Raw genomic sequence first — 20,558 nt, 5'->3', positions numbered from 1 at the left:
CTCAAGATTGCCTGTACGTAAAAACAAAAATACTTGTGAATAAGGGGGAAGACAGTTTTGTGTAAGGGAGGAACAATACTGAGAAAAGTCTTTAGTCTGTTTTAGCCTCAGAGGGTGACAAAGCCTTTACTTCTCAAAAAAATCCAGACCAAATACTAATGGCCAGTATCTTAAAAAGTTTTAAAATACAAATGCATTAGAAAATATGGATAATTCATATCCAAAAAAAAAAATCATTATAAGAAGAAAGAGGCTCATCATTGTTAGCAAAGATATGCTAAAATCCTTGAAATCGTTATTTTATTATTATTTTTATTTTTGAGACAGTCTCACTCTGTCACCCAGGCTGGAGTGCAGCGGCACAATCTTGGCTCACTGCAACCTCTGCCTCCTAGGTTCAAGCGATTCTCCTGCCTCAGCCTCCCGAGTAGCTGGGATTACAGGCACCTGCCACCATGCCCAGATAATTTTTGGATTTTTAGTAGAGACAGGGTTTCACCACGTTGACCAGGCTTGTCTCAAACTCCTGACCTCAGGTGACCCACCTGCCTCGGCCTCCCAAAGTGCTTAGATTACAGGCATGAGCCACTGTGCACGGCCAATAGTTATCCTTTTTATACTCATTATAGAAAAAACATTGACACTGAATTTTGCAACATTTTAATTAGCACTCTTATATGCAATGCTGGTGACATTGTAAACTAGTACAACTTTTTTTGGAAAGGCAATAAAATTCCTTTGTTTAAAAAAATATAGGAGTACAGATGAGGACGGGGAAACAATACATGATAATAAAAATAACTGTGTTAGAAAGGGGTATTAAGGGCAATTCAAACATGCTTTCTTTTCCATTTTTATAATGAGGAAAAAAATAAAGAGCCAAAGAATACATTTAAACAAATTCCAGGCTTATCAATTTGCAAGCCTGGGTTCTATTTCTCAGAAACTGATTTAGAAATAGAACTTGTAGGAGATGTGGATACAAAACTAAATCCACCAAAATGAGCTCTTATCTGTTTTTTCTCATATTGATGTTGTTCTTATGTTAAAAAGATGGAGGAAGCCAAACTGCCATCGTTGAACAGTCTAAATAAAAAACTGGCCAGGCACCGTGGCTCACGCCTGCAATCCCAGCACTTTGGGAGGCCAAGGCGGGAGGATTGCTTGAGCCCAGGAGTTTGAGACCAGCCTGGGCAACATAATGCGACCCTGTCTCAAATATATATATATATATTAGCTGGAAACAGTGGCATGTGCCTGTGGTCCCACCTACTCAGGAGACTGAGGCAGGAACATCGCTTGAGCTTGAAAGGTCAAGGCTGCAGTGAACTGAGATCACACCACTGCACTCCAGCCTGGGTGACAGGAACCCTATCTCAAATAAATGAAAAAAACTGCTTGGGTCAATTTTGACAGATTTCATTCGTACACAACTGTTTTAGAATTTTTATAAAAACATGTATTTTTAAAAAATGAGCAGAAGGGGCAGCCTCCATGCCCTTCCATCCCAACACACAGGACTCGTACAAGGGTCAGGAGCTGCTGGAGGCTTTCCACCTCACATACTCTTATCTGTCCCCACCACTTCCAGCCGCAGAAGGCTCCCTCACTTTAGAGTGGGATTATATTGACTATTAAATTAAAAACAAACAAAAAACACAAAAACTTTTAATATTTGGCACTAAAATTCATTTTAAGACATTACAAGGAAGTATTTTCAAATGCTTTCCTCTTGAACTATTGTTTTTCTCCTCTACAAGTGAACTTGATTAGTTGAAATTACTACTCATAATTATGTGTAATCCGTTTCCTACTCAATGACTGTGGCTCAGGTGTTCAGAATAAATGACCACCAACCCCATCTCACACTGAATAAGGCAAATGCATTGCTAATGCCCCAGGCGCTGAGAATCCCTCTCACACAGGACGTCAGTCAAAACAAGAGTAGCCTCTCCTCTTACAGCAATTCTAGAATTCTAGTAATTCCCTTTGGAAATTACTTTGCTAAGGAATTTGTCAACTTTTGTAAGTAATTACTCCTCAGAGTCAAAGACTGCTCTCAATTGCCCAAGATTTTTACCAAAGTGAGTCACTGTGCCAGCCTACCACAGCTGGCTCTGGAGCTGCGGCTATTTTTGAGCACTCAGTTTAAAGTAGTACTCAGGACTGGTTTAAAAATTATTATTATTTCTAATTCATCCACTGGACTAACACTTGTGAAATTCACTGACAATGTACTGGGGAAATGAAATTTTAAAAGGCATGTAAAATTAAAACACCATTGTTTATTACTAGATCAGTCACTGTCAAATTATTGTTAAAATTTCTAAACTTTCTTCTTCGTTTCTAGCCTTCTTTCATTATGGACTAATAACAAACATTCTGTGGACCACTTCTGAACCGCATTCCCCACAGAATATCACATTCCCCACAGAATATGTCTGGACGATAAAAACAGTGGGTCCAGTAGCAAATCCAAATACTATCCAAGTCAGAACCCAGCATTTGGCAGAGAAAAGAGTTCCTCCTATGAACCCCTAAAAGACTTCCTTGGGATAAATGCCCAGTTAAGTAGTGGGATTGCTGGATCATATGGTAGCTCTATTTGTAGATTTTTGAGGAACCTCCATACGGTTGTCCACAGTGGCTGTGCTAGCTTACTCACAGAAGTAAAAAGTAGAACAGAGATTACTAGAGGCTGGTAAGGGTTGGGAGAAGGAGATAGGGAGAGATTTGTTAAAGGATATAAAACTACAGCTAGATAGGAGGAATATGTTCTATAGCATCTTAGGATAACTATAGTTAAACAATAATGCATACTTTCAAATAGCTAGAAGGATATGGAATATTCTCAACACAAAGAAATGGTCAATGTTTGAGATGATTGATAGGCTAATTACCCTAATCTGATCACTATAAACTCTGTGTTTCAAAACATCACTATGCACCCCATAAATATGTACAATTATTGTGTCAATTAAAAATAATTTTTTAAAATGTCCATAACTAGGAGTTTAAAGCCTTTGGTTTTTCAAAATCCAGTATCAACGCAAGTAGTTCACAACCAGGGTTTAAAAAAAAAAAAAATCACTGGAGCTTTTTCACAGTATGTATCTCTCTCCAACCCCCATTAAAAATACTGGCATGATGACCTTTCAGTCCAGCCACATCATCTCCCCTCCCAAGCCACAGCCACATCTATAATATCCTGGGGAAAAAACAGCTAAAAGGTGCAGCTATTCGGCATCTATTAAATGCCAGGAACTCTCCTACTACACACTTTACAGGTTGCATTTTAATCAACCCTACAGTTAGATATTCCCTTATTTTATTTTACTTTTTTTTTTATTTGAGATAGAGTCTCGCTCCAGGCTGGAGTGCAGTGTCGTGATCTCGGCTCACTGAAACCTCCACCTCCCAGATTCAAGCAATTCTCATGCCTCAGCCTCCCGAGTAGCTGGGACTACAGGTATGCACCACCACACCAGGCCATTTTCGTATTTTTAGTAGAGACAAGGTTTTGCCATGTTGGCCAGGCTGGTCTTGAACTCCTGACCTCAGATGATCTGCCCACCTTGGCCTCCTAAAGTGCTGGGATTACAGGCGTGAGCCACTGAGCCGGGCCATTTTGTTTTATTTTTTTGAGACAGGGTCTCACTGTCGCCCAGGCTGGAGTGCAGTGGCGTGATCTTGGCTCAGTACAACCTCTGCCTCCTGGGTTCAAGTGATTCTTGTGCCTCGGTCTCCAACATAGCTGGGATTACAGGCATATGCCACGATGCACAGTTAATTTTTTGTTATTTTTGGTAGAGATGGGGTTTTGCTATGTGGCCAGGCTGGTCTCAAACTCCAGGCTTCAAGTGATCCACTCGCCTCAGGCTCCCAAAGTGCTGGGATTATAGGAGTGAGCCACGCCTGGCCTCTTACTTTATTTAATGTGGAAACTAAGCTTCTGAAAACCTGGGTGGTATGGCCAGGTCTCACTGAGAGGAATTGGCTGAGTGAGATTACAACCCAGGTCTGTGTGTCTCCACTACATTCGTGTTGCTACCAAGAATCATTTCCATTTTTAAATTCTATGCCAAATATGGTAGGACAGTCTGTGGAGATGAAGTATCAGCTGCACAATGTGGTGCTTTGGGGTCTGGACTGCCTGGGTTTGAATCCCAGCTCGGCCATGACCAGGCTGGGTAACCATGGGCAAGTTACTCAACCTCTTCGTCCTTGGTTTCCTCGTCTGTCAAATAGATACACTACCGCATCCACCGCATGGGGTGCTCACAACGACTAAGTTAGTCAACAGGCAGGGACACAGTACCCAGCACACAGCAGGCCCTCACACACATCAGTGGTTTCGTCCTTGCTGTCACCTCGAGTCTGCTCTTGCTATTACTTCCTGCTGCAGGACACAAACCTGAGTGGTCTTCAGCTCTCCCTCTTCCCATTCCCAGCCAGCTGCCAAGTACTATCAACTCTGCCCTCAAATACAACCGTGTCACTCCATTTCCACTGCCACACCTCCGGCCACTATCATCTCCTCTCATGCACCTCACCAGCCACATAACTGGATCTGCCACTTCACTTGCTCGCTCAGTCCCACTTCCACGGTGCAGCTGGAGGAATGTTTCTGAACAATGTACCTGATCATATTACTCCCTGCTTTAGACCTTTTGGCTGAATCACAATGCCCCAAAGGCAGTCAAAATACCCTTCCTTAGTTTACAAGACCATCACTTACCCACCTGTTTCTCCAGCATATATATACAAAAAAAATATATATATATATATATTTTTTAACTCTCTAAGCTCTTTAAGCTATGCCAATATTGAGGGTCTTCTTCAGTTCCTTGAATGAGCCATCCGCTTTCCCACCCAGGCCTTTTGTACAGTGTTCTCTCACTAGCTAACACTCACACATTGTTCTAGTCTTAGGTAAGAACTCCCTCCAGAATCATCCTGCCCCAACATCCTACGATATTGTGAAATGAGAAGAAATATGTATTTGGTCTTCCATCCTGTCCCTGGTTCCTGGCAAGGGAGCTTCTAAAACCCTTGGAATTTCCCGAGTGACACTAGTGAGATGAGCATCTTTTGCTATTCATATGAGCCCCTTTCAACCACACCTGAGCTTATGCTAATGATGTGACTCTTGGTGGGGCCCTAGATAGCTTCAAGATGGCGGCTGGTTGCCAGAGGAACCAACCATGTCATCAGAGGTAGAATTTTTAGCCCCAGTTCTGGTCCCCTACATCTGGGGAGGGAGCAGGAGATTGGGTAATTACCAATGGTCAATGATTAATCAATCATGCCTACATAATGGGACCTCTATAAACACCCCTAAATAAGGGGTTTGGAGAACTTCCAGGTTGGTGAATATCAAGGTGCTGGGAAGATGCCACACCTAGAGAGGACATGGAAGCTCTGTTGTCCCCCGCCTCCCCACAACCACCTTGCCCTGTGTATCTCTTCCATTTGGCTGTTTCTGAGTTGCAACCTTTATAATAAACAAGAAAATATAAGTAAAGTTTATTCCTGAGTTCTGTGAGCCATGCTAGCAATTTATCATGGGAACCCCTTGACTTTATAGCTGGTAGGTCAGAAGTACAGGAGGCCTGGGCTTGACACTGGCCTCTGCAGCGGAGGCAGTCTTATGGGAATGAGCCCTTGCAGGATCTGATGCTAACTCCAGGCAGCTGGTATCAGAATTGAGTTACATTAGAGGTCACCCAGCTGGTGTCTAGAAAGCTGGAGAATTGGTTGTTCTAGACAATTGGTTGTTTCTAGACACCCAGCTGGTGTCTAGAAAGCTGGAGAATTGGTTGTGTGAGCAAAACCCCCACAAATCTGGGGTCAGAAGTGCTCTGTGAGTAAAAAAACAGATCACAAGAATCTCTGAGGCAAAGACCACAAAGGTGGCACCCCAGTGCCTCCAGCACTTTATATCTATCCTGATCCTAGGACCCATCAGGCAGAATTGTTAACTGGCACATCACCTAGCTGCCTCCTCTCCTCCTAAGCTTATCTCAAATCCCTGCTGTGTCCCCAGTGTCCAGCACGGCACTGTGCACACAGCTTGACAAGTGTGTTCACAGAGTGTGATTTCACCCAATTTTTTTTATCTTCTTAATCAGCCAACAGCTTGGGGAAAACAAAATATCAGAATCCTATCAAAGCACCAGAACATTCAGCCTCTGAGCTTCAACATCATAAGAGGACCAACAGATGGAGATGCGCAGCCTCAAATGTGCCAGGCATACGAAGGAGAACAGGCCTTTGGCTGACCTCCCCACAGCCATGGGCTTCAGGAGACGTCCTGTGTCCTCACTGCATCCTTCTGCTCAGCTGGCAGTCACCCTGCCAGATGCTGCCGTGTACGCTGCTGCTGGATCACAGCACAATAGCCTCCTGAGGGGGTCAGAGGCCAGCACACAGCAGTCTTTCAACAAGCCCACTGAGAGCTGAATTCAGACAAAAAATTAGACACTCATATACAAAAGACAATAAAATCGTCTTTTCCTTCGTCCCTATCAAAAATGGTTATTGAAGCTTGTGAGTATCTTGAAATGGCATCTACATTTTTAAATATACTCACTATTGTGGGTTGAATTGTGTCCCCATAACCCTAAAAGGCATGATCAAGTCATAACCCCCAGTATTTGTGAATTTGGAAATAGGGTATTTGCAGATGTAATCAAGTGAAAATGAGATCATGTTGGATTAGAGTGGGCCCTAATCCAATGACTGGAGTTTCTTTATAAGAAAGAGGAGGGAAATTTGGACACAGACACACAAGGGATGAGGCCATGTGAAGAGGGGGGCAGAGATTAAAGTGATACATCTGCAAGCCAAGGAACGCCAAGGATTGCCATTGCTACCAGAAGACAGAAGAAGAGGCAAGGGAGGATTCTTCCCTAGTGCCTTTGGAGGGAGCTTGGCCCTGCTGACATCTTGAGTTTGGACTTTTTTGCCTCCAGAACTGAGAGAGAGGAAATATCTGCTATTTTTAAGCCACCCAGTTTGTGGTACTTTGTTACAGTAGCCCTGGGAAACTAATGTACTCAAGAAAGCAAAGTTAATTGGCTCCTTCCCAACACAGGCAGTTTGAGTCATTACACTGAATAAAAGATCTATCGCACATTAAAGGCATTAATCAAGACTTCAGTTTTTATATATTTTTTTGAAGCTTAATTCTATTTCCGTCACAAAAACAGCAGCTTTCTATAAATGAAAGAAATAAATGATGCCCTAATCTCTCAACATGTTAATATTTTAGGCTTATATCCCAGCCAGGTGCCTATTAATAGAGGAGGATTCTCGATCACAGAGAAGACAAAGCAAAAGAAAGCTAAAATGTTTTTCCAGGTCTTAAAGCTGACATTCCACATACTCAGCAATGAGTTCAGTTGTACAAAAGCAACCATGAACAGACAGAACAACCAGTCATGGAGCTGCTGGATGAAATCTGGCAAGAATGTGCATATGTGTGTGTGTGCGTGTTTGCAAGTGCAATGTACACCTTGGAAGCCACTGGCTACAACAGATAATCACTGCAATTTTCAACTCCATATATAAGCTGGTATAGTATGACGTGCCTCCTCCCACACCTTCCCAAGTTCTCCAATATAAACACATTTTTGGCTTACCATTCCTATGCAGTTAAGTATTACAATATTCAACTCTTGGATGATCACTGGTAGCGAAGAAACACTGACACCCAGAGGCCTAGATTGGTCAATTTCTAGTTCTACTGTCATTTGATCTTTTGAAAGCATCATTTTCAAATCTCATTCACTGATACCATAAGCTGAAGAGGCAGACAGTATCAATTAGCCTCAAGATAGCTGTGGAATAACTAAGATTGAAGCTCTTCCATTATTAACTGATTGCCATGAAAATAATTTAGAAGATATGATAAATAAAATATTTAAGGCACAGCTCTATAAATCACTCTCATAATTTTTACCACTTAACGACATGACGGAAGCCTCCAGCTCATACCATGAGCAATCAATATTGAAAGACGAAAACTAATTTTTAGAGACAAAGCCCTCTTTTGAGGAATCATCATCAAACTCAGGGTCCTACATCTGCCATGTATAAGCTGGGTGGTGTGCTTCTATGTGGCACATTTTAAACATTTTAAACTGTATAAGTGTAGATGACCCACCTCTGCACAGACAGGGTGGATTCCAATTGTGCTGTCCAGCTGCTTTTTGGTCAGTCCACATTTGAGCGCAGCTGCAAAGCCTTGTGTAACTTCTCCAGCATTTGGACCCAGTACGTGAAAGCCCACAACACGTTCCTAAGGCAAAAAAAAAATACAATAATGCAATTAAGCTGATTTTTCTCCCCTTCTCACAGCTTAGAGCATTTCTCCAGTCTGTTTCTTAAAAATCCAACTCAAAAATGACCAGAGACTGACCGGGCGCAGTGGCTCACGCCTGTAATCCCAGCACTTTGGGAGGCCGAGGCAGGTGGATCACGAGGTCAGGAGGTCGAGACCATCCTGGTTAACACGGTGAAACCCCGTCTCTACTAAAAATACAAAAAATTAGCCGGGCGTGGTGGCGGGTGCCTGTAGTTCCAGCTACTTGAGAGGCTGAGGCAGGAGAATGGCGTGAACCCAGGAGGCAGAGCTTGCAGTGAGCCGAGATCGTGCCACTGCACTCCAGCCTAGACAACAGAGCGAGACTCCGTCTCAAAAAAAGAAAATGACCAGAGACTTTTTTTTTTTTTTTGAGATGGAGTATTGCTCTTCTTGCCCAGGCTGGAGTGCAATGGCGCGATCTCCACTCACCGCAACCTCCGCCTCCTGGATTCAAGCGATTCTCTTGCCTCAGCCTCCCGAGTAGCTGGGACTACAGGCAGGCGCTACCACGCCCGGCTAATTTTTTTGTATTTTTAGTAGAGACGGGGTTTCGCCATGTTGGCCAGGCTGGTCTCGAATGCCTGATCTCAGGTGATCCACACACCTCGGCCTCCCAAAGTGCTGGGATTACAGGTGTGAGCCACCACACCTGGAAAAACGGCCAGAGACTTTAATGACTGCTGCTAACAGCTACTTAGGCTAAAGACTCCCCAACATGAACCAAAACATAGAGTATGATGTTCACTTCAAACAGGAACAAAGAGACAAGGGACAGCTACAAGTGTTTACTCAATTTTATGAGAAAAAATACAAAAGGCAAAGATGCCTGCAAGTCTTTAATCACCAAAATGTTCTGGAAAATATTATCAAAGGGCAGGGTGTCCTCACGTCCTGTATTTGATTGTCTCAGCTCCACAGAGACTATCTGTAATAGCTGGGACCCTTAAGAGTAGTCATTCAAATTAAAAAGTCATTTTGACTGGGCATCATAGCTCAAGCCTGTAATCCCAGCACTTTGGGAGGTTGAGGCAGGAGAATCACCTGAGGCCAGGCATTCAAGACCAGCCTGGCAACATAGGGAGACTCTGTCCCTACAGGAAAAAAAAAAAAAAAAAAAATTAGCTGGGCACGGTGGTTCACATCTGTAGTCCCAGCTACTTGGGAGGCTGAGGTGGGAGGAATGCTTGAGCCCAGGAGGTTGAGGCTGCAGTGAGCTATGATCACACCACTGCACTCTATCCTGGGTGACAAAGTAAGACCCTGTCTCTAAAAAATAAAATACAAATAAAATTTTAAAAGTAATTTTAAATAAGGTTTTGAGGATAAATAGTGCAAGACCATTAAAGTCTGAAAACATTTTTGTTTTGTTTTGTTTTTAATAGACATGGGGTTTTGCCATGTTGTCTAGGCTGGTCCCGAACTTGTGAGCTTAAGCAGTTCACCCACCTCGGCCTCCCAAAGTGCTGGGATTACAGGCGTGAGCCACTGTGCCCAGCAAAGTCTGAAAACATTTTTGAAAGCAAAAGAAAAATGTCTGGCACTCTAAAATACCTGTGTAGAAATTATTTTGGATAAATTTGAAATCTCAAACTCTGGCTACCTCTGCCAAAAGCAGAGAAATCTGATGCACTCTACTGTTGAGCTGATAGATTTTCAGCGCAGACTCTGACTAGACTATCTAGTGCAATCTCGTCATAACAGATGAGGCAACTCAGGCTGTGGGGTGCAGAGCTTGTCTAAGGTTCCATCACTCCCTGGAAACAATCAGGAGGTTGTTTTGTTGACAAAGGACTGTAATATATTGCATATGGTACTCTTACACATATTCGCCCTGACGATTCCGGGTTTATGGTATGAATAAAGTGTATCCATAGGAGGAACTACTAAAAAGCACTTAAAATAGATTTCCATGTAATAATGTGGAAAGGGTCTCAAAAAACAAGAGATTATTAAAAAGTTGCAGAGCTCTACATAATGAGGATGCCACCTGCAATTAAACCACGAACACTGTATAATGTGTATGCATTCATAAATAGGTGGCAAACATAAGAACGTAAGCATGAGACCCTTCGACTTCAAAGTTTTACCTTTTGAAGTGAAGGAAGACAGAAGACTGCATAGGCATAAGATAATAGTTAATAGCATGGTATCTACATTGTGTGAGAATAAATGTACAGATCTGCCCTTCCCTAGGTAAATGATTTGAGCACAGTTACTTAACTTCCATGTGCTTCAGTTTCCTCATCTATAAAAAGGGGGAAACAATAGCATATATACCTCACAGGACTGTGTAAGGATTAAATAAGTTAATACCTGTAGAGCTCTATAGTGCCTGGTACACAGTAAGTGCTCAATAAATATAAGCTGTTATAAACTGCATATATGATGGTTTATCTCTTATAAGAAAAAAGCCCTGAAACAAATACAGCAAAAATGTTAACATTCCTTGACTTTGGATGGTGAGTACCTTCTTCATCTTTATTATAAATATTTTATGTAAAAAAAAATAAAATAGCAGAGAACAAAAGCCAGCAGATAATAAACATTGTAAGTACAATTTAGAATCAAGGACATTTAGACACTGAAGTCAAGTGACTGATTCAAAATGAATAAAGCACGCCCCAGGGATAGTGAAGTTCTACAAGCTTTTACCTCAGATTACTCATGACAAAAGAGCAGTAACAGATATTCATCTTCTCTATTACTATCTTTATCTATGAAAATAACCGAAAACACTGTCACCCTACTTATGACCTCAACTACTGACAGGTTTATTGGTAGGAAAATTATTTTCCACATTATTCTAGCAATGCCATTTGAACAAATGTAACATTGAAAAAAGAGCAAAATACATATGGTTAAAATGGATTTGCTTGGTAGGAAGGAAACCTTCAAGGTTTCACTGACTGCTATGAGCAATTGAAGTCTCTCTCAGTGAGACAGGGGCAGTTAATGTACTGCCAGTGAGAATGGCTGACATTTTCTCCTTTTGTCTGCAGTAAAAGTGATATCTAATGTATACTCATATAAACAAACTTTTGAGAAAATTTGCCTAAAAAGAAAAAGACAACTATATATACAATTGTTATTTATGTTAGCTGTGTAGCTCATTATGGGTTATCCTAGTATATTCATTTGAATCTTTTTTGCAGAGGATTCAAGAAAATGTTTTCTAAAACCCTTGGTTTTACCAAAAAACCAACCTGTAACTGTCCTACTGCCTAAAGCAGTAGTTTCCAAATAGGATACATGGCTTAATTATATTCAAATTTCAAGATTAAAACATTATCAGTTTACTAGGCTTTTAACATACAGATTCTTTAACATCATTTATATTTTCACTAGGTCGTTTCTTTAAAAAGTGTCAGCTAAGTTAAAAAGATCAGTTTTCTTAAGAGTCAATATTAAAGAGAGTGTGTGTATATGAATATACCAGTGTCCCACAGTCAAAAAACTTCAAAAAATATGAATTATCCAATGCCTCATTTCATATATATGGAAAAAAACCCTGTGAGGTATAGAGTTTGCTCACAGGCTTTCACAGGTTTCTGCTAAAAAAGTACTGTAATAGGCCGGGCGCGGTGGCTCACACCTGTAATCCCAGCACTTTGGGAGACCAAGGCAGATGGATCACCTGAGGTCAGGAGTTCGAGACCAGCCTGGCCAACACGGTGAAACCCTGTCTCTACTAAAAATACAGAAGAGCTGGGCATGGTGGTGGGTGCCTGTAATCCCAGCTACTTGGGAGGCTGAGGCAGGAAAATCACTTGAACCTGGGAGGCGAAGGTTGCAGTGAGCCAAGATCACGCCACTGCACTCCAGCCTGGGCAACAGAGCAAGACTCCGTCTCAAAAAAAAAAAAAAAGGACTGTAATATATTGCATATTGTACTCTTATTCACCTGGACAGTTGGGGGTTTATGGTATGAATAAAGTATATCTGTGGGAGGACTACTAAAAACCACTTAAAATACATTAGATTTACATGTAATAACACCAGACTAGCATTACATGTAGCATCAGGCAATGAAATCTTAGAACTCAATTAAGAGCTCTTTCTTAGTAGTGCCAGCTGCTGAGGATCAAACGTGCATTGCTCCTGTTCTTTTTTGTTATTCATTGTATTTAGATAGTCGATGACTTTATTGTTCCTCTTCTATAAACACAAACACAGACAGTTCTCAAGTTGTGCCTTTGGTTCCTTCACTCAGTAAGTTTTGGCTGCCTGTTGACTAAGTGTAGGGCCCTGTGCCAGTGAAGATGAGGGGGCAGCAGGCAGTGCAGCCAAGGTCCTTGCCAGCTGCTGATATCTATTAGCTGAGACAACTGGCATGCGAAATACTGAAGGAATGCCATCTGCACCATGTGACCAACTAAGCTATATATTAAAAACTAAAGCCGGGTATGGTGGCTCACACCTGTACATTCCAGCACCTTGGGAGGCCGAGACAGGCAGATTACGAGGTCAGGTGTTCAAGACCAGCCTGGCCAACATGGTGAAACCTCCGTCTACAAAAATTAGCCAGTGTGGTGGCGCGAGTCTGTAATCCCAGTTAGTTGGGAGGCTGAGGCAGGAGAATCACTTGAACCCAGGAGGCGGAGGTTGCAGTGAGCAGAGATAGCGCCACTGCACTCCAGCCTGGGCAACAGAGCAAGACTCCATCTAAAAAAAAACAACAACAAAAAACAACAACTAAATAAAATTACTGGAAAGGATTGAGAATTAAACTTACATTGTCTTTAGTATTACAGATTATTTTTGCATAACATTTGTTGTTATCTCTTGACGGAATCGTCCATTCCAATGGCCAAAAGTAACTATGGTAAACCTAAGAATATACAAAAGCAAAATTTAGACCCATTATTTTAAACATTAAGTCTGTCAAACATATATGGTGAAAGACGGTAGAGACTCTTTAATAAGTAGACTTTCATTAAATAATAAAATTCATGGAATAAATAGGAATCTGGTCAAAAGGTAAATGACTTTCAACTCCTTGCTGTCAGGCACTTTTGCTATAAGCTCATCCCTTAATTATGTATATCTCTACCTCAAAATAGTACACCCTAACTAATAACAAAAAAGAGCAAGGGAATGAGAGAAATAAGCCATTTAATTACCTGCTGTCATACATTGAAAACACACACACACCCAAACTCAATACTATCTTGTTATCCACTGTGAATGACAACTTGGGCAAGAAAAAAATAAGGTGCCAGGATCAATTAAGGTAATTATCTAGTTCTCTTGCTAAATGCTTCCAAAAGACATTTCCTCCTTTGGCATTATTCACTAAAAGCAATGAAGGAAGGAGATAGGGAAGGAAAGAAGGAAGGAGATAGGGAAGGAAAGGAGGAAGGAAGGGTGGAACGACAGCATCCTTTCTAATGTAATTCCTGGTTGACTAAATGGATTTTTTTTTTCCTCCAGCTGCTAGCCTCAGTTCAAAACATGATTCGCTACCTTTTACGAGCAAACTGATTATGAAGACATAAGAAGTGTTCTTCCATGTTGTGATAAATAATATAATTTTAAAAATAAACATGGGTTACAAAATTTAATGTACAGTATCACAGTATCACAATTATATAGGAAAAAAATTAAAGGAATCACCCCAAATTGCTAACAATTGCTGTTACAGCTCTAACTCCATAAGTAATTGTTTCCTCTTTCCCTTACATTTTTCAAAGTTTCTTCAACTCAAACACGTTATACTTCTATAATAACAAAGCAAATTTTAAAAAACTTATTGTCTATCAAGAAATATGAAATATATATTAAAAATTTCAAATTTTAATTATATATGTATGTCATGTATATACACACTCACACAGGAAATCTATCTTCAAAAAATAAACTGAGAAACAATGAATTATGAAGATGTCATTCTATTTATAATAATGAAAAACTGTAAACAACCTAATCAAAGAATGGCTTAACAAATTACAGTACAGCACCCCTTAAAAGAAGAATTACACATTTTTTTTAAATGGAGATTTTAGAGAATTAAAGACAGGAAATGTTCATGACGTAACATTAATATTAAGCTTGGACCTAAAACTGTGAGTAACTTCATCAAACTTTGAAAAACATTAAGACATACACACTCACACAAAATCACACACACATATATATATATACATAAAATATAAAAACGCATCAAAATTAGAGAAAAAGAAACTGGAAGGAAATACACAAAAATATTAATGGCAGTTATCTCTTCATGAATTAAAATTTCCTTTTTGATATTTTCCTAATTTTGAAACTTCCTATAATAAAGATATACTATTCTTTTTTTTTTTTTTTTTTTTTTTGAGACGGAGTTTCTCTCTTGTTGCCCAGGCTGCAGTGCAATGGCGCAATCCTGGCTCACTGCAACCTCCGCCTCCCGGGTTCAAGCGATTCTCCTGCCTCAGCTTCCCAAGTAGCTGGGATTACAGGCATGCACCACCACTCCTGGCTAATTTCGTATTTTTAGTAGAGATGGGGTTTCTCCACGTTGGTCAGGCTGGTCTCAAACTCCTGGCCTCAGGTGATCCACCCACCTCGGCCTCCCAAAGTGCTGAGATTACAGGCATGAGCCACCATGCCAGCCAGATATACTATTGTTATAATCAGAAAAAAAGGTTAATAATGTGTTACTAATAGACCAACATATTACATGCTACTACCAGTGCATGTAATAAAAGATTATTAAGAGATTTAAAATAGGCTTTTTATTTTTAAAAATTGACTTATTCACAAATTTGGTCTTTCAAAAGGTTTTATTGGAAATTTTCCCTAAAATGATTTAAAACAGCAGTCCTTTTGGGTGGCATTATTTGTATATACAGAAATAGTGTATTTCATGTGCATTTTCTTTGACTCCATGATAAAATGTGAGCAGAAAAGTTAGTACAAATTAGAGAGTAATGCTAGAAACAAGTAGTACTAATGGCAGGAGCAGTGAAAAATTTTTATTTTTTCTTTTCATTTTCCTATAATTAATCCAGAGAAATCAATAAATGTGATTTTAAAAAGTAAAAGGAAATACGATTGGGTCAACTGACAGAATTAGAAAATGAAAATTAAATCAGATAAAAATATTACACCAATACCAAATTTCCTGAAAGTGGTAACTACACTACGGCTATATAAGAAAATGCCCTCGTTCATAGAAATACACAATAAAGTATTTAGGGGTAAAGGAGAATTCAACTTACTCTCAAATGATTCACAGAAACACACACACACACAGAGAATGAGAGACTACTAAAAGTGTATAAAATAAATTGGCACAATGTTAGTAATATGAATCTGGATAACGGGTATATGAAAATGCTTTGTACTATTTTTCAAGTCTTCTATATATTTTAAATTCTGAAGAAAAAAAAGTAGTGATATAACATAGGAGAAAAGAGGAAAAGAACTTACCTCAATATTTTCTTCCCCAAACTTCTCCACAGCTTTCTCCTCAGAAAGGCCACAAGCACCATATTCCAAAGGAGTAAATACAGTGGTTGGAACATTTTCATAGTCACACTGTTTAAAAATGGAGGTAAGGAGTTATAATAGGCAAAGTTATAACTTAAAAAAAAAGGTATTCAAAAAAGTCAAAATTGACAAAGGAAATAAGAGTAATAAATTTCTACCAAAGTATGTGAAGTCTCAATCCGAGATATTAATTAATTAATCTACTACATTGAGAACCATTAACTTATTTGAAAAGTTTAGTAGATAGAAGTGTGAAGTCTGGTAAGACTATGAGAAAAAGATTCATGCAGCTTCTCCATCCATCAACCAACTGATGTTATCAACAATGACACACTTTTTTCCCCTTAATAAAGCAGCCAAAAATAATACTGGTGTACCCAAATCTGATAGTTTTGGATTATCAGTGATAAAAAATTAAAAGATTTCTTTAAAACATCAATTAGGTAATACATATTAACAGCCATAAAACATTTTATCCTTTTGGCCCAATAATCCCACCTTTAGAAATCTATAATAAGATAATAGATATTATAATTTAACATATAGATATATAGTACGATATATTACTATATTTTACTATAATATACAATACTAACATAGTAATAGTTTGATATACAGAAAAGGCTACATGTATTAACTGAACATTGCTGTAGTACTCAATAGTGGCAATGTTGGAATAGCTTAAAAATCCCAATTAGGGCCAGGTGCAGTGGCTCACACCTGTAATCCGAGCACTTTGGGAGGCTGAGGCTAGTGGATCACCTGAGGTCAGGAGTTCGAGACCAGCCTGGCTAACATGGTGAAACCCCCATCTCTACTAAAAAATACAAAAATTAGCTGGGCGTGGTGGCAGGCACCTGTAATCCCAGCTACTCGGGAGGCTGAGGCAGGAGAATCACTTGAACCCGGGAGGCAGAGGTTGCAGTGAGCCAAGATCACGCCATTGCACTCCAGCCTGGGGGACAAGAGTGAGTCTTCGTCTCAAAAAAAAGTAAAAAAAAAAATCCCAATTAGGAAGTGGTGCTATAGTTCACACCCTTAATGTAAAACTGCACTATGCAGCCATTAAAATGGTAAAGAAGACCATGGGGAAAAAAAGGTTAACTCTTAGGACTATTTTTCAAAGCATACTGTATGATGTTAACAGGTATAGATGACAAGGGGATTCCATAGTCAAATGAACTTGTAAAGAACTGGATTAAGCAAATAAATGAGTTCCTCTATCAGATTTCTCAGAACTTTTAATATGCTGTGAATTGTGAAAAAATATATTATGTAAATGCCAAGGGTTTATAATGCCATCTGGTAAAAGCCTAGCAGTTATACTTATACACAGAGGCAATCCAAAGTAACATTCTGCATTTAAAATAAGAGAAGTACAATTCTCACTCTCTAAAACAGGGAGATAAAATCTTTAAAATATGCTCCCCTCTAGAAACAATAAATATAATCCATTTTCTCTAAAAAAAAATACATAGACCCTTGGAATTCTAATTTAAAATAAAGGCAGACAACCACTTATACCACAGTGGTGTATCAGGGACCACATTTACCCTCCTGCTTTAAACAACTAGGAAACCAGACAGGGATGAAGCAACACATTTTAAGACATCGACCAAGAGGCAGTGCAAGCCTGTGATCCCTGCGGGAAGGGAAACAAATGAGATGAGTCCTGTGACTGCTCCAGCTTACTGCTCAGAGACAGTTTCTAAGCCTCAGTGCAGAGAGGGAGAGCTCAAACAGAGCCCAGGGTCTTTCCTGGAAGCCAAGGTGGTTTCAAGTTGCAAGGCAGAAAACCAGAAAGGATGGAATTGCACGCATAAAGAGAGTTCTTGAGGTCTGTAGAGGTCTTCCTAGATTACGGCTGAGACAGAGAAGAGTATGTCCAACGGAAACAAAAAGATCCATGAATTTTTTTTTTTTTTTTTTTGGAGACAGGGTCTTACTCTGATGCCCAGGCTGGACTGCAGTGTGTGATCACAGCTCACTGCAGCCTTCACCTCCCAAGTTCGGGTGATTCTTCCACCTCAGCTCTCTGTGTAGCTGGGACTAGAGGCGCGCACCACCTCACCGATCTCATTTTTTGTATATTTTGTAGAGATAGGGTTTCGCCATGTTGCCCAGGCTGGTTTCGAATTCCTGGGCAAGTGATCCTCCTGCCTCAGCCTCCCAATGTGCTGGGTTACAGGTGTGAGCCACTGTGCCCAGCTGTACCTTACTTTAAAGTACAACTCCATTCAATGTTTTAGCCTTTTTTTTTTTAAGGAAACCACTGAGATATGAATTTAAGAATAAATTAAGTGCATCCAATCTCAAGCTATATTGAGGTACCAGATATTCAACAACTGCAACAATGCATACAAGATGTAATTCAAAGAGGTAGTCTTGTTAAATTTATTCTAAATAGTAATACGAACCAACTGCTATTCCCTCAATAATCAGTCAATCTGGCATTCAAAATCTTTTTTAACCCTCAATCCATTAATTCAAAATATGAGATTTTATTATGCTACATCCCAAATAACCCCAGGTCACAAATTTTGCTAGCATCACTCTTTGAGATTCCCATTGCTGTAACCAACTGAAACCAATGTAAGGAAAATGGGTAATGCCAAAATTCTTTACAACTAATGTTTCTGGAAACCTTTTTAAAAAACAGCTGTCTTTATTCTTTTCTGGCCATCTAGTCCCATGAAACATACTGAAGTGTTTTAACATCCTATACTGACTTTTAAAAAATCATTTTAAAATTCAATATAACATTTAACATATTCAACATCCTAAAACAGATATTTTCCTTTTTTTTTTTTTTTTTTCTGAGGCAGAGTCTCACTCTGTCACCCAGGCTGGAGTGCAGTGGCGCAATCTTGGCTCACTGCAAGCTCCGCCTCCCGGGTTCAGGCCATTCTCCTGCCTCAGCCTCCAGAGTAGCTGGGACTACAGGCGCCCGCCACCACCACGGCTGGCTAATTTTTTGTATTTTTAGTAGACACAGGGTTTCACCATGTTAGCCAGAATGGTCTCGATCTCCTGACCTCATGATCTGCCTGCATCAGCCTCCCAAAGTGCTGGGATTACAGGCATGAGCCAACGCACCTGGCCTCTAAGACAGATATTTTCTAAGGACTGGGTAATAAGGCCTGAATAGTGGTTTAAGCTACTTTGTACACCGACACCATTACCTAAATCCTCAAGTCCTTTTATAGCCTAGATAAGTGCCATAAAAAGACTCAGAACATTTTATTTATATTGGTAATGACGAAATTGACATAAAATACAACTGTTTAGAGTATATGGATATAAAGTACACTATTCAACAATAGTGCTGAAACTTGATTAATCAAGCTCTTTTTATTCATAGTGTGAATCCAAGATGTCAATTTTCTTTTTTTTTTTTAATTTTTTTTTTAGATGGAGTCTTGCTCTGTAGCCATGGCAGGAGTAGAGTGGCACAATCTTGGCTCACTGCAACCTCTGCCTCCCGGTTCCCCGTTCAAGCAATTCTCCTGCCTCAGCCTCCTGAGTAGCTGGGATTACAGGCATGCGCCACCATGCCCAGCTAATTTTTGTATTTTTAGTAGAGATGGGGTTTCGCCATGTTGGCCAGGCTGGTCTTGAACTCCTGACCTGGTGATCTGCCTGCCTCAGCCTCCCAAAGTATTGGGATTACAGGCATGAGCCACTGTGCCCGGCGGAGTGTCAATCTTCATAATAAAGTCACAATGTACAGCAGCCTTAATAATATCTTGTCTGGAATACAACTAATAAAGGACATCTAGGATGCCATCACCAGAATAACTAAATTATTCAAGATCTGCGAAACTTCCCAACTGCCCCCTAAATAAGGAACTGGGAGTATTACTGACAACAGTATCTAATGGGCAACAAGCACAACACTCACCTTGACAGTGGAACCTGCATAGAGCCTCTGAGCCAGCAATCTTCCTGCCTGGATTGCAACTGGGGTGAGCTCCACCTTATCCTCCAATATATCGCCAATGGCATAGATGTAAGGCACATTGGTCTGTTCTTCATCTGTGACAGGTATTTTTCCAGTCCTGCAATTTTATTCAGTTAAAAATCATCATTAATTACCATTATTAATTAAGGAGAACAAAATCTTCCGTTTTTCCAGGGAAGCCCAAAATTGTGACTCTAGCTGAGGGCAATGTTCTAACGTATTAAAAATAAAACAAAACAGCTCAAAGGAACAAAAATCTTATCAGATAATGACAATTCTGTCCATGGTTCTGAAAATCAAAGAAATAAGAAAACTCTAAGAAATCTGAGAATGGAAGAACTCCAACACAGTGGTTAAGAGTGAGGATTCTAAATTATAACTCCCCTCAAAATGGATAAAAGAAAACAAACAGGAAACACTAATGTGAATGGCACTGGAAGAAAAGTTTCATTTCTTCATAGTTGAAGAGCTCAACTATGGTAAAAATTAGGTTTAAAAAATCTAAAATTCGGCCAGGCACAGTGGCTCACACCTGTAATCCCAACACTTTGGGAGGCTGATGTGGGTTATCACTAGAGGCCAAAAGATGGAGACCAGCCTGGCCAGCATGATTATAGGTGTGATGGCAGGCGCCTGTAATCCAGCTACCAGGGAGGCTGAGGCACAAGAATCACTTGAACCCAGGAAGCAGAGGTGGCAGTGACATGAGATTGCACTACTGCACTCCAGCCTGGGTGACAGAGCGAGACTCTGTCT

General features: G+C 40.2%; 1 protein-coding gene across 1 annotated transcript in view; it reads right to left on the bottom strand.

The window, feature by feature from the left end:
- Positions 1-20,558, bottom strand: part of TXNRD1 (thioredoxin reductase 1) — a 62,275-nt gene that overhangs the window by 2,791 nt on the left and 38,926 nt on the right. The window contains exons 11-14 of the mRNA NM_001122669.2: positions 19,743-19,899; positions 15,782-15,889; positions 13,101-13,196; positions 8,168-8,302 (exon numbers count right to left, since the gene is read on the bottom strand). Coding sequence (NP_001116141.1) covers positions 8,168-8,302; positions 13,101-13,196; positions 15,782-15,889; positions 19,743-19,899 — 496 coding nt within the window. The remainder of the gene's footprint in view (positions 1-8,167; positions 8,303-13,100; positions 13,197-15,781; positions 15,890-19,742; positions 19,900-20,558) is intronic.

The sequence above is a fragment of the Pan troglodytes genome, chromosome 10 (assembly GCF_028858775.2).
Source record: "Pan troglodytes isolate AG18354 chromosome 10, NHGRI_mPanTro3-v2.0_pri, whole genome shotgun sequence".
Lineage (NCBI taxonomy): Eukaryota > Metazoa > Chordata > Mammalia > Primates > Hominidae > Pan > Pan troglodytes.
Note: the sequence above shows the minus strand (reverse complement) of the source record. Positions and strands in the feature narration are given on the sequence as shown.